The following is a 13813-nucleotide window of genomic DNA, read 5'->3' on the forward strand; positions in this document are numbered from 1 at the left end:
ATCATTTTCTTTCCATATATGGGCATCAAATTGAGTGGCTAAAACAAATTTTTAAATGAAAATATTTAGATACTGTTCTGTTGAATGTTATGATCCGAATATATATTACAATAGTTGTTCTTCAATGATGAATGTTCAGGGTCTTAGTAAGGATACTCGCTGCTATATATATATATATATATATATATATATATATATATATAATATATATATATATATATTTTACCTAAGACCACCAAAATGTTTTTTATTATAAAAGTTACATTCATTTTCCTTAAGATTTAAGCCAGACATTCATTCACAAGTGATATGTTGTGTGTTGTGAGTGGTGACAGAATTCTCCTCTTCTTCAAAATGACTATAAAATATCAGTTTATTCTGGAAGTGGCAAATTCTCTTTTCTTTTCCCTCCACTCCATTTTGATGCTTCCTCCAGGTTATCATCAACTGATTTTTCAAGTTGGCTTTTCTATGAAAGATAATTGGAAACAACCTTCTTTCACATGTGCACCTTGATGTATTTTAATCCAATATGTGCATACAGTAGAAATTATACTTCATGTAAAAAATTATTATATTTTGAGAAGGTGTTGCAATGTTTCCCAGGCTCAGTCTTAATACTTGGACTAAAACCTAACTTCTGTCTCAGCCTCCAGAGGATCTGGGAAAAACAGATGTACACGCCTGGGCTTCCCTTCAAAAATTTTAATGTGTCATTTTGCTCATAGGAATGACTATTGCTGTAATTCAAAGGAAAATATGAGACTGAGAGAATGGACTCCAGAGACGTGGCCATGGGACTGATGTTCTTATCGCAGACTGCAGTAGGAGTTCTGGGAAATTTCTCTCTGCTTTATTACTATTTAGTCCTTTTCTGCAATGAGTGCAAATTAAGATCCACTGATTTGATTCTCAGGCACCTGGTCATGGCCAACTCCTTGGTCATTCTCTCTAAAGGAATTCCCCAGACAATGACAACTCTTGGGCTGAAACATTACTTTAATGACTATGTGTGCAAATTTCTTTTCTACATGCAGCGGGTGGGCAGGAGTGTGTCCATTTTCATCACCTGCCTCTTGAGCATCTTCCAGAACATCACCATCAGCCCCATGAACTCCTGTTGGAAGGATCTCAGAGGAAAAGCTTCAAAGTATATTGGTTTCTCTATTTCCCTCTGCTGGATCCTGTACATGGTGGTGAACTCCATTTTTCCTCTCCAGATATTTAGCAAATGGAGTATCAAAAACCTGACAAAGAAAACAAATTATGGGTACTGTTTTTCTCAAAGTGGCGACAAAATCTCAGAATCAGTATATGCAGCCTTATTTGTATTTCCTGAGGTTGTCTTTTCCATGCTCATGATCTGGTCCAGTGGCTCCATGGTTCTCCTTCTGTACAGGCACAAGCAGAGGGTTCAGCACATTCACAGCATCAAAGTTTCCCCCAGAACATCCCCAGAGTCCAGAGCCACCCAGAGAATCCTTGTCCTGGTGGGCACATTTTTGAGTTTCTACACCCTCTCCTCCATATTAAATGTTTGTGTTGCCCTTGATTTTAATCCCAGCTGGTGGTTGGTGAACAGCAATTCACTCATCTCCATGTGTTTTCCCACTGTCAGCCCCTTTCTTCTCATGAGCCCTGACTCCATTCTATCCAGGCTCTGCTTCTGAGGCATAAACCAATTTTAACTTTGTTCTCAAGTATGTGAATTATATTTTTTGCACAATATGCAGTTGTTTAGTCTTATTCTTACTCAAAACACCAATCAAGAAACTTACGAAAAGTCCCTTGTCTTTCTATTGTAAACCCCAAAGCACATTGTGTTTCTCAGCTGTCTGAACGTGGTGTCAACATGGCCATGGTGCTGGGGAAGACTGAGCGGAAGGTGAAGAGATCTTCCATGTGCCCTGAACACAGTACAGGTCGGCTCCATGGTCATACCCTAAACCCTGGTGCATTAGTTACCATGCAGAGAATGTTTTTAAACAGAAGCAGGGTGATAGACATCTGTCAGATAATGCTGGAATACCCAGGATAATCTAGCTCCCTGCTTACCAGGCTAAGATGTAAGTAGCCTCACCATCACCATAGAGCACTGATGGTTTCAGGACTGTCCGCATTAACTGCACCATGCCCAGAGTCACAGAAAACATTCAGCTCGAGCATCACCATCAATCACTTCCCACACAGGGCTAGAGGATTCCTGTGAACTTTCTACTCCATACAACAGGCTCGGAGAGACTCTTGGTCCATCTCTAGAATCCAGGCTAGGATTCTTATCATGGAGTCTGAACAGGAGACTGATTTTAAAACAATCTCCTTCTGCACCTTGAGAATCAGTTTTCAGTTTTACTTGGATTAAACCACACCAATCACTGTCAGTGAGGATCACCTTAGTTAAATTAGGAGCCATAAGTAAGGAACTGGGGCTGGGGGTGGAAACCCATTTATATTTTCTGTCTTGAGTCCATTCTTCAGTAACTGTTCTACTTTCTTGGTGGCTCTGAAATGCTGTTGTATTCAGTCCAGAGTTCCCTGTTCTTCCGTGATCACTCACCCAGACTCCTGAGATGGTCTTTTCTCCCAGATGCTGCTCTCACACTTCCCTTGCCTTACTCACCAGGCTTTCTTTGTACCAGGATGGTGAGCCCAGTGCAGAGGCCTCTGTGAATAAGACACCTACTGCAAGAGGCTGCCAGCTTTTGAGATATGGGTCTCAGACTCTGTGACCTCCCCTCCCCTCAGACCTGCTGTCGTCACTGTGCCTCTAGTAGCAATGGACATAGAGGTTTGGGAATTTGAGGGCACTGCGGAAAACTGTCTTCCCAAGGGACACTTACCAAAGACAATTATAAGTTTTCTCATAACCTGTCTTAAGGGGATCCAAGTGTTTGGAGAGGCCCTTACTTATCCACGGTCCCTGAAGGTGGAGAGGATCTCACTTGGAAGGGGCAGGAAACACTGACCTCTGTCATGTGAAGGACTGGCAGTGAGCTGTGCATATCCTGTTGGATTCCTTGCTTCCCTGAGAAGTATTCTACCCCAAACCAAGTGGCATCCTGTGCTTCATTTCCCTGAGTGGCACCATCATTGAAGGTATTAGCAGAGAAAGGGAATGAGTGAAAATACTGGGAAGGGTTTTCAAAGATTCACAGGTAAAAACAGAACATGATGCTGATACTTCACCTAGGATGGTACTGGACGCTTCTACACAAAAACAAGTCAGGTTATTTGGACTCACTTGCATAATTTAATGACTGTATCTAAATTTTTAGCAAAATATAATTTTACCCCCATTGGCCCCTATTGGTGACAGGAAGGAGACAGATCAACACCCAAAGCAGAAACAGAGAAGCTTGAGAAGTTTTCCACATACATAAAACCCCAGGATAAGATTGTTTAGTAGGATGTTTGTATAGATCAGACGAGCAGTCCTAGTTACTTAAGAACATCAAATGGTGCTGAGCGTGGTGGTGCAGGCTGTGACCCCGGTGCCTCACGAGGCTGAGGCAGTAGGATCTTGAGTTCAAAGCCAGCCTCCATCAAATTGAAGCACTAAGCAACTCAGTAAGAACCTGTCTCTAAATAAAATACAAAATAGGGCTGGTGATATAGCTCTGTGGCTGAGTACCCCTGAGTTCAATCCCCAGGACATCCCAGAAAATCAAATAGTTACGTTTAAAAATTCTGCACCATTTTTTATGTGCAGGATTTTCAGTAATTAGTGCTTTGTTGCTCTGGTAAGAAACAGAAAGTATTAGTTGAAATTGACTCTGTTTTTTATTTATTTTTATTCTAATTAGTCATAAATGCCAAGCAGAATGCATTACACTTCATATTACATATGTAGAGCACAATTTTTCATATCTCTGGTTGTATACAAAGTATAGTCACACCATTCATGTCTTCATACATGTGCTTAGGGTAATGATGTCCATCTCATTCCACCATATTTTCTACCCCCATGCCCCTCCCTTCCCCTCCGATCCTTTTGCCCTATCTAGAGTTTATCTATTCCCCCCAAGCTCCCCACCTACCTCCATTATAAATCAGCATCCTTATATCAGATAAAACGTTCATCATTTGTTTTGGAGGGATTGGCTAACTTCACTTAGCACTATATTCTCCAACTCCATCGATTTACCTGCAAATGCCATGATTTTATTCTATTTCAATGCTGAGTAATATTTCATTGTGTATATATATAACAAAGTTTTCCTATTCATTTATCTATGAAGGGCATATGGGTTGGTTCCACAATTTAGTTATTGTGAAATGTGTTGCTATAAACATTGATGTGACTGAATCTCTGTAGTATGCTGTTTTTAAGACCTTTGGATATAAACTGAGGAGTGGGATAGCTGGGTCAAATGATGGTTCCATTTCAAGTTTTCTAAATATTCTTCATACTGTTTTCCATATTGACTGCAGCAATTTGCAGTCCCACCAGCAATGTATGAGTGTACATTTTCCTCCACATCCTCGCCAACACTTATTGTTATTTGTATTCTTGATAAATGCAATTCTGACTGGAGTGAGAAGAAATCTTAGAGTAGTTTTGATTTGCATTTCTCTATTTGCTAGAGATGCTAAACAAATATATATATATATATATATATATATATATATATATATATATATATTCTGAGAAATATCTGTTCAGTTTCTTGGCCCATTTATTGATTGGGTATTTGTTTTTTTGTGTTAAGTTTTTTGAGTGATTTATATATCTTAGAGATTAGTGCTGTATCTGATGTGCTTGTGGCAAAAATTTCTTTCTCATCTGTAGGCCCTCTATTCACCTCACTGATTGTTTCTTTTGCTGAGAAGAAATTTTTGGTTTGAATCCATCCCATTTATTGATTTTTGGTTTTAATTCTTGCACTATAGGAGTCTTATTAAGGAAGCTGGGGCCTAATCTGACATGATGGAGATTTGGGCCTACTTTTTCTTCCATTAGGCACAGAGTCTCTTGTTTAATTCCTAGGTTCTTGATCCACTTTGAGTTGAGTTTTGTGCATGATGAGAAATAGAGGTTTAATTGCATTTTGTTACATGTGATTTTCAGTTTTCTAAGAACCATTTGTTTAAGAGGCTATCTTTTTTCCAATGTGTTTTTGGTGCCTTTGTCTAATATAAAATAACTGTAGTTATGTGGGTTAGTCTCTGTGTCCTTTATTCTGTGCCATTGGTCTACAGGTATATTTGTCATTTTTGTTACTATTGTTCTATAGTATGATTTAAGGTCTGCAATAGTAATGCCACCAGCTTCACTCTTCTTGCTAGGGATTGCTTTAGCTATTCTGGGTTTCTGATTTTTCCAGATGAATTTCATGATTGCTTTTTCTACTTCTATGAGGAATATCATTGGGATTTTCATTGAGATTGCTTTGAATCTGTATAGTGCTTTTGGTAGTATGGTCTTTTTGACAATATAAATTCTGTCTACCCAAGAACAAGGTAGATCTTTCCATCTTCTAAGACCTTTTTGTTTGTTTAGTGTTCTGTAGTTTTCATTGTAGAGGTCTTTCACCTCTAATTGATTCCAAGTATTTTTTTTTTGATTTTATTTTGAGTCTATTGTAAATGGAATGGTTTTCCTAGTTTCTCTTTTGAGGATTTGTCACTGATATATGGAAATGCCTGTGTTTACGGGTCTTGATTTTTAATCCTGCTACTTGGCTGAATTCATTTATTAGCTCTAGAACATTTCTGGTGGAATGTTTTGGGTCTTCTAGGATAGAATCATGTTATTGGCAGATAGGGATAATTTAAGTTCTTTTTTTTTTCTATTTGTATCCCTTTAATTTCCTCCATCTGTCTAATTGCTTTGGCCAGTGTTTCAAGAACTATGTTAAATAGAAGTGGTGAAAAAGGGCATCCTGTCTTGTTCCAGTTTTTAGAGGGAATGCTTTCAATTTTTCTTCATTGAGAATGATGTTGGCCTGGGGCCTGGCATAGATTGCATTTACAATGTGGAGATATTCTCCTGTTATCCCTAGTTTTTCTAATGTTTTGAACATGAAGGGGTGCTGTATTTGTCAAATGTTTTCTCTGCATCTCTTAAGATGATCATTTGATTTTTTGTCTTTGAGTTTATTGATGTGATGAATTACATACATCGATTTCCATATTTTGGGCCAACCTTGATCTCTGGGATGAACCCTACTTGATTGTGGTGCACAATCTTTTTGATGTTTTTGTATTTGATTTGCCACAGATTTACTTGTCAGCTATACCTTGGGTGAGCAGGGCAGTGGGTAAGACTATATCGTCTCCCCAGATCCTAAAACCAGGCTGGGGCTGATTGCCTTCTGTTGGATTTCCCTAGGGGTGTGTCCTGAAATGCACACTCTGTTCCTCTCTTGCCAGGTCTGAAGCAGGGCCAGCTGTCACTCACTCTCCCCTGGGGAGTGCTCAGAGAGGGAGGTGAGGCAGGTGGAGCATCTGGAGTGCTTGGTGGGCAGTCGGCTGGCCCATGGACAAGGGGCCCCATCAGCTAGGGGCAGAGCTGTAGAGGAGCCCTCACAGTTATCAGTAGTGCTCAGAACTTCCCATTGCTGCCCACGCTCTCCTAGCCACTCACTGCACCTCATCCTCAGTGTTGAAGGTGGCACAGGAGGAAGAGGACTCTTGGCCAGTGGGCCACCAACTGTTTATACAATACATTTTCTGTCCCCCATGGGAAAACAGAAAGCCTTCACTGCTGTGCCCCACTGGGGAAGAAGAATACATATACAGGGGAAATGGAATTTCTTAACCCTGAATTCTGGCTATTTTTGTTTGTTTGTTTGTTTTACTCCTCAGTGGGGAGTTGTCAAAAATCAAAGCTTTTGTAGGAGATTAAGATTAAAAACCTCCTATTCTGCAGTCTTTGCTAAATCACTCCACCTAAAGTTTTATATTTTAAAAATGTCAAAACAAACAAAAGGACAAAACACAAAAAACACTTCCACTGTGTTTGTGGTGGGATTTTTAAAATTTTGAGGTATTAAATTTCTTTAGGAACAAGTACTAGCTGTGGAGGAGCCATAAGCTCTGATATTATTGAGAACATTTTAGAAGAGGAAAGAAATGAAAATGATCAAAATTGACGTTGTCTTTTTGACTTATCAGAAACATCTGAGGCTCTTTCTGGTATTATAAGAGAAAAGAATTTTTATCTTCCTTTATACTTTTTGAAGCTATTGCTCATCTGATACTACCCACCTTTCCAGAATTAAAAAACAACCTTCTGCTAAAAATATCAAAACAAACTGAAAAGCAGCTTTGAAAGTCAAAAGCTTTCAGATTATAAGAGAACCACTAGGAAATGACAGTTTATGTCTTAAAATCTAGTTTTGTATTTTTATCTTTTGTATTTTTTCATGGAAAAATAAATTCCATGCATTTTGAGTTGAGGCATCCTGCACTTGTTTGTCACTTGTTTTCTGATAAATGGTGATTAAAAAAAAAACAACAACTAAGTAATACATGGACGTCTAATTCAGATTGTTTTGGTAGTTCTAAGTCGGTGCTATGATGCAGAAGCAGAATTTTGAATAATTTTTCAAGTCATACTGTCCATATACAGTGATTCAGTTTTGTACCTGCTGTGATGTGCTAACCATGTGGTTGATCGCAAGGAAACTTCCACACAATGCCCATATTTGGTGATTTTCCAATCAGGCTGAACATACCTATTTCGCAGTATATTTTATTACATTTAGGTTTTCTCTCCACTTTGCATTGATTTTTTTTTTGTTCAGTGTGTCATTGTTTGTCAGCATGTGGACACTCAATTTCCCCTCGACCATTAGTTTAAAAAGTCATCCTTTATCCAGTGCAACTTCTTGGCACTGCTGTGGAAGATCAGTTAGTTGGCTATGGAGGCCTGGACCCACTTCTGGGCTCTCTTTTCTGGCCCACTGGTCTGTGTGTCTGACTTTATGCCAACACCTGGCTGTACTGATTCCTACAGCTTTGCAATGTATTTTAAAGTCAGGTTGCATCATGCCATCTGCTTTGTTCTATTTACTCAAGATTGCTTTGGGTATTCTGGTACTTTCAGGGTTCAAATAATTTTTAAAATTATTTTTAATAGTTATGTGAAGTCCAAAGGATATTTTCATAGAGATTCAATTGTATCTGTAGATCACTCAAAATATTGTGGATACCTTAACTAAATTCATTTTTCCAATCTATGTCTATCGGATGTCTTTCTACAAATTGTGTCTTCTTTAATTTATTTTTTAAAATCCATGTTTTAAAGTTTTCACCTCTTTGGTCAAATTTATTTTGAGACAATTTTTATAGCTATTGGAATGATATTTCTTTCTTGATTTCCATTTCATATAATTTGCTACTCAGTTTTGTGTGTTGATTTACATGCAAAAACTAAAATTGTGTATTAGCTCTAGTAGTTTTTCAGAGTCTTTTGGTTTTCTGATATGTAAAATCATCTCATGTGCAAACACTGGCAGTTTGACTTCCTCTTGCCCAATTCAACTGCACTGTATTTCTTTCTTTTGCTCAGGTTACTCATAGCAGCAGCACCACTTCTTGCTACCAATTTCTGTTTTAGTCAGATTTTCATTGCTGAGGCCAAGTATCCAAAAAGAACAACTTAGAGGAGGAAAAGTTCATTTTGGCTCATGGATCACAGGTCTCAGTCCATAGGAGGCTGGCTCCATTGCTGTGGGCTCAGGGGGAAGCAGAACGCATGGGGAAGAGTGTGGTAGAGGGGAGCTGCTCCTCTCATTGGAGCAAGGAAGCAGAGGGACAGGGAGAGAGGGAGTGGCCACAGGGAAGGTGAATCAAAAATGCATTCCTTAGTAGTAATCAATTAGAAAATTCTGCATTCTGCCATTGGCTGCAGAACAAATTGACATTGAAGAATGTTTCAAAGAAATGCTCCCAATTAAAGAGGATGCAGTGGTGGCACTTCTTCCAAAACTATAGCCTCCTTCTCTCCAGACAATAAAGACCACTATTCCTCCATGACACGTGTTCACATGGAAATGTGTTAAGCTTGGAGGTAAGAACAGAGCTCAGGTAATAAGCTAACTTGTAATTTCAGTGAATATTTTCAGGATGGATCCAGGAAACCTGGCATCTGCACACTGCACTATTCCTCAGCCCTTAGCCACACTTTCTGATCCCCATCTTATAGCTGGGGGCAGTCCCTCTGTGACTTCCCAGGGCTGGGGCAGGTGCTCCTCACTGACACCTGGAATGTCAGCACAGGAGCAATCCTGTTTGCATGCACAGGAATGTGCAGACGGTGAAGTCTTGTCAGGAAGACCAGAGTGCCGAGGCTCAGGACAGGAACAAAGGGTATTCCACCTTGGCTGATGCAGCCTGGCAGCAGGAGAGAGCCCATGGCAATGGGAGGCACCACAGAAGAGCAGCACCGAGGAAGAGCCTGTGAGCCTCAGCAGGGCGTTTCTTAAACTGCCCATCAACAACTTCATCCCTTTTTCTTTCTTTCTTTCTTTCTTTGTTTCTTTTTTCCTTTCTTTCTTCCTGTCTTCCTTTCTTTCTTTATTTCTCTCTCTTTTTTTCTTTCTTTATTTCTTTATTTTTTCATTTTTTTTTTTTTTTTTGGTGTGGTTCTGGGGATTGAACCCAGCGTCCTGTGCATGCAAGGCAAGGCCTTTACCAAATGAACTACATCCCGAGCTCCAAGTGATTCAGTTCTATGTTTAGTTTTGTTTTATACAGAAGTTACCTCAGAGCCAGTGCTACATGGGAAGCAGATGTGCATGTAGCTGTGGTGAGGAGACCTAGTGATGAGGGTTAACAGATGAGGAGGACCCTCTTACAGCCTCAAGGCATCTGCAGCACACTCTACCTGCCTTCTTTGACACAGAGGAGGGGGTCTAGAAAGACCAAAGTGCACCTCACACAACATCTAGCTTATCCTAGAGGTAAACTGGCCCACCTATACATGTATGTATGCCATGTATGTGTGCGCGTGCTCAAATTAATCCTCATGGATTCATAAGTCAGAAAATGCATTAAGTGAAATCCAAAGTTATTTAAAGGTGTTTTGTATGTAGAAATTGTTCAGGACCATGACTTTAAACTTTATTGAGTGAAAACTGTAGTTGAAAAAAGGATTTGCTGAAAGAGAGATCAAATCTGTTATTTTTTATGTCATCTGAAAAAATGGAAACTAGTTTTATGACCTGCTTATAAGTAACAGGGATAGTAGAAATGTAGTTCTAAATGTTTTGCAAATTAGGCCTAATCCTGCTGATTGCTATCATCATAGATTTTAGTTACCTTTCAAACTATCTCTTAACAATGTTTAGGAATAAATGTCAATCGCTATTTTTTGTTTTATTTATTTATTTTATTTTTGCATAATATTCTGCTAAAGTTAGTCTGCAACAACAAGAAGAACCCTAATATGTGATCTTTTTCTTTCAAGTTTATCTGAGAAATATAAATGTTATAATAGCATTATTTATCCTGACTGAATTCTAAAATGATTTCCTATGATTCTTCATGTTATAATTATTAAATGCATTTTTACTTCTTTTTAAAAAACATAATGGTAAAAATAGGAGGAACAAGTGGGTTGAAATTCATACAAAGTCTGTCAAAATCTTAGGACATTTATCCTAGAGGTACATAGGTGTAAACATACGACCACCAGGGAACCGCTGCACACATCCCCAGCTGAGAGGCCCCCAAACACAGGGACAATACATTGTAGAACCTGCCTGCCAGAGCTGATCCTGACGCTCCACACTCAGAGACTCTCTCATGTTGTACTGATCTCTTTCTGCTGCATTAACCAATCATCTACAACTGGGTTCTGTAGAGGTTCTGTGTTTGGGATTGAGATCTCTGATAGCTACATGACTGTGGCATGCTGTGGTTAGGAAGTTTCTGTGCTAGACACAGAATGCCTGGCTGCTGGGGAAAATTCTGTTCAAAGAAAAAACAGAATGCCTAGCTGCTGAAGCAATGTCCTGCACGAGGAGGCTCCGTGCTAGAGTCCAATCAGCCCTGACCTTGATCTCAGGCACACAGCTCCTGGGAATCAAGGAACATCAAACAATAATGTAGTTATGGGAGGAATAACCTAAATTAACCTATCAATGTAAATACAGCTTGGCAGTTTGGCCTCTCTGCCATTCTGCCATCTTTCCTGCCTCTGCATCTTGTTTCTCTGTCTCTTTTTATTTTCCTTACAGGATTCTGATAAAAGAATTTATTTAGCTCACAGTTCTAGAGATGTTCAAGAGCATGGTGCCAGCATCTGCTCAGCTCTGGTGAGGGCCTCACAGCCAGCTGAATCACAGTGCCACCACAGGAAAGGATACGGGTACCAGAGAGTGGAGACAGCTGCAGTCTACAGGGCAACCCATTCTCCTGAGAGCATTACAGTATACTCCAGGAGATCATCACTTATCCCTTTAAGGGTGACCCCCCAGGACCCTACCCCCATCTCCTTGCCTCCATCTCTCAAAGGTTGAGACATCCCAACACATCACACCAGAGGCAAAGCTTTCAAACCATAAATCTTTATTAAAAATTATATCCAAACCAGAACATGAGTACATCAAGAAAGGAATGTTAAAATTAACTATTTGAAATTCCTGCAGTTTAATTCTATCACCAATAACAGGCAGAAATACAAATTTATAAAGTTATGAGATTTTCAAATCAAATATAAAAGAGTGGACACTGAAGGGTTTCTGTTATTACAATACAACAGAGGTGACTGTGTCAAATGCTGGTCACTTTGGTAGATATTTAAGGGAAGGCAAGAAGAGTCATCTTAAAAATCAAGGGTAGGTTTTTTACACAAGCAGCTCATGAGAGGTGTGTGGCTGGTTTGTATAATTTTGTTGAGCTATGCATGCCCAACTTGGTCATAAGAATGTTTTAAAGATATATATCAGTAACAAAAATACATGATTTTAGTGTCATATAATGCCAATGTAAAGTGTAAATGTATTAAATAAGTCTGTGTTCTGATAAGCTTTATAAAAAGCAAAACGTAATATTATAAAACATCACGGTGAAAATAAAGATTATTTAATGTAACCTGTGTCATAAAGAAGATGTTATACAATTGCATCCGAGTATGTCCAATTTTATATGAAATTTAGAGGCATAATTTCACTGACAAAAGATGAAGATTGTTTGACAAAGTTGACCTTCATATTTTCCCCAAGAGAAATATCTAAGACAAAAATAAAAATAGATAAATAAAAAATATAGCCCACTTGTTTTAACAAAATATCACCCAGGATATCAGGAGGAAAAAAAATTAAAGTCTTAAGTACTATTACATTTAAACAGAAATTTATATTTGCACATATAATTTTCCAGAAATATTACTTGATGGCTATAAACTTAATCCACACACACACAAATATACACATGCACTCATATATAAATACAAGTGTGTATATATAAACCACATTCACAAGTGACATCACTGTGTATAAATTACTCTTTCAATTTTGTAGGTAAGAATGGATAAAACAATTAAGAATTGTTCAAAAACTAACAATACATGTTCCTCATGGTAACAGGGTTTTCCTATTCCTTATCCAAGTGAGCCAGAGCTTGGATGCATTGGAGTTGCTGCTCATGAGCAGAAAGGGGCTGACAGCTGGGAAACACCCAGTGATTACTGCAGTTGTGTTCAACAGGAACCAGGTGGGATTCGAAACCAGAGACAGACAAATCTGACAGATGCAGGAAGTTGTGTAAAAAGAGACAAAGGTGCTCACCAGGAGAAGGATGGTTTTTGTGGCTCTGGATTCAAGGGAGGACCTGGAGGAGATGGTCTTATGAAGGTGCTGCATTCTCTGCTTGTGCCTGTGCAGGATGAGCACCATGGAGCTGCTGGCCCAGAGCATGAGCCCCACACACAGGGCATCAGGGAAGGTTAGCAATGCTGTAAAGAGTAAACCTGTGGTTTTGTCACGACGAACAACAGAACAGTATCCAAAGTCTTTTAGACTGGTGATGTTTCTATTACTCAATTTTCCTGTCATGACCAGAGGAAACATAACATTTAAAAAGATGTACAGAATCCAGCTCAGGTGTATGGAGAAATCAATGTACTTGGGAGATTTCACTTTAAGCTCTGAACACATGGAGTCTCCAGGGCTGATCTTAATGGCCTGGAAGACACTCAGGAGGCAGGTGCTGCCAATGGACATACCTTTTCCCACCCTGTGAAGATAGAAAAGCAGCTTGCACCCCAAATCACCGAGGAAACCTTTCATTCCAAAAGCTGCCATTGTCTGGGGAACTCCTTTACACAGGAGAGTTAACAAGTTGGCCACAATCAAGTGCTGAAGAATCAAGTCTGTGTGTCTTACCCTGCACCCAGTGAAGTTAATGACCAGATAATGGAGGAGAAGAGAGGAATTGCCCAGAGCTCCAACCACAGTCTGTGACAGGAAGATGATGCCTACAGCCACATCACTGCCTGCCATCCTGCCAGTTCCCTGCTGTGCCAGCCAGAGGATCCTGCAGGGGAACAGGAGGCCTGGGCTGCACGTGTCTTGTCAACAACAGTTCCGTATTGCCCACTGTCCAGAGTTCCTGCTCATAACATTTACTTCACATTTTCCCCTTTTCATAATGTTTTATTATTGTTTGTGTGAACAGGGAAAAGTATGAAGTCTATAAATTCCTGCTATGAAGGTGGCACATGGTGATTCGTGAATCTTCATTACATGAGACAAGAAATACAGTGGCTTTTCATAATGACCAGCAGAACTTGAGTACACAGAGTTTAAGCATCTCTCTACATTCACACTCTGATTGGGGGATTAGAAGGGCATGGAAGCTGGCT

General features: G+C 39.5%; 2 protein-coding genes across 2 annotated transcripts; one reads left to right on the forward strand and one right to left on the reverse strand.

Moving 5' to 3' along the window:
• Nucleotides 1-773: 773 nt before the first annotated feature.
• LOC143383750 (vomeronasal type-1 receptor 4-like) lies at nt 774-1670 on the forward strand. Its single transcript, XM_076838650.1, has one exon. It carries the CDS (start codon nt 774-776, stop codon nt 1668-1670), a length of 897 nt encoding a protein of 298 aa, XP_076694765.1.
• A 10854-nt stretch (nt 1671-12524) lies between these two features.
• LOC143384248 (vomeronasal type-1 receptor 4-like) lies at nt 12525-13451 on the reverse strand. Its single transcript, XM_076839297.2, has one exon. The coding sequence runs from the start codon at nt 13449-13451 to the stop codon at nt 12525-12527; it is 927 nt and encodes a 308-aa protein (XP_076695412.2).
• Between the last annotated feature and the right edge of the window lie 362 nt (nt 13452-13813).

The sequence above is a fragment of the Callospermophilus lateralis genome, chromosome 18 (genome assembly GCF_048772815.1).
Source record: "Callospermophilus lateralis isolate mCalLat2 chromosome 18, mCalLat2.hap1, whole genome shotgun sequence".
Taxonomy (NCBI): domain Eukaryota; kingdom Metazoa; phylum Chordata; class Mammalia; order Rodentia; family Sciuridae; genus Callospermophilus; species Callospermophilus lateralis.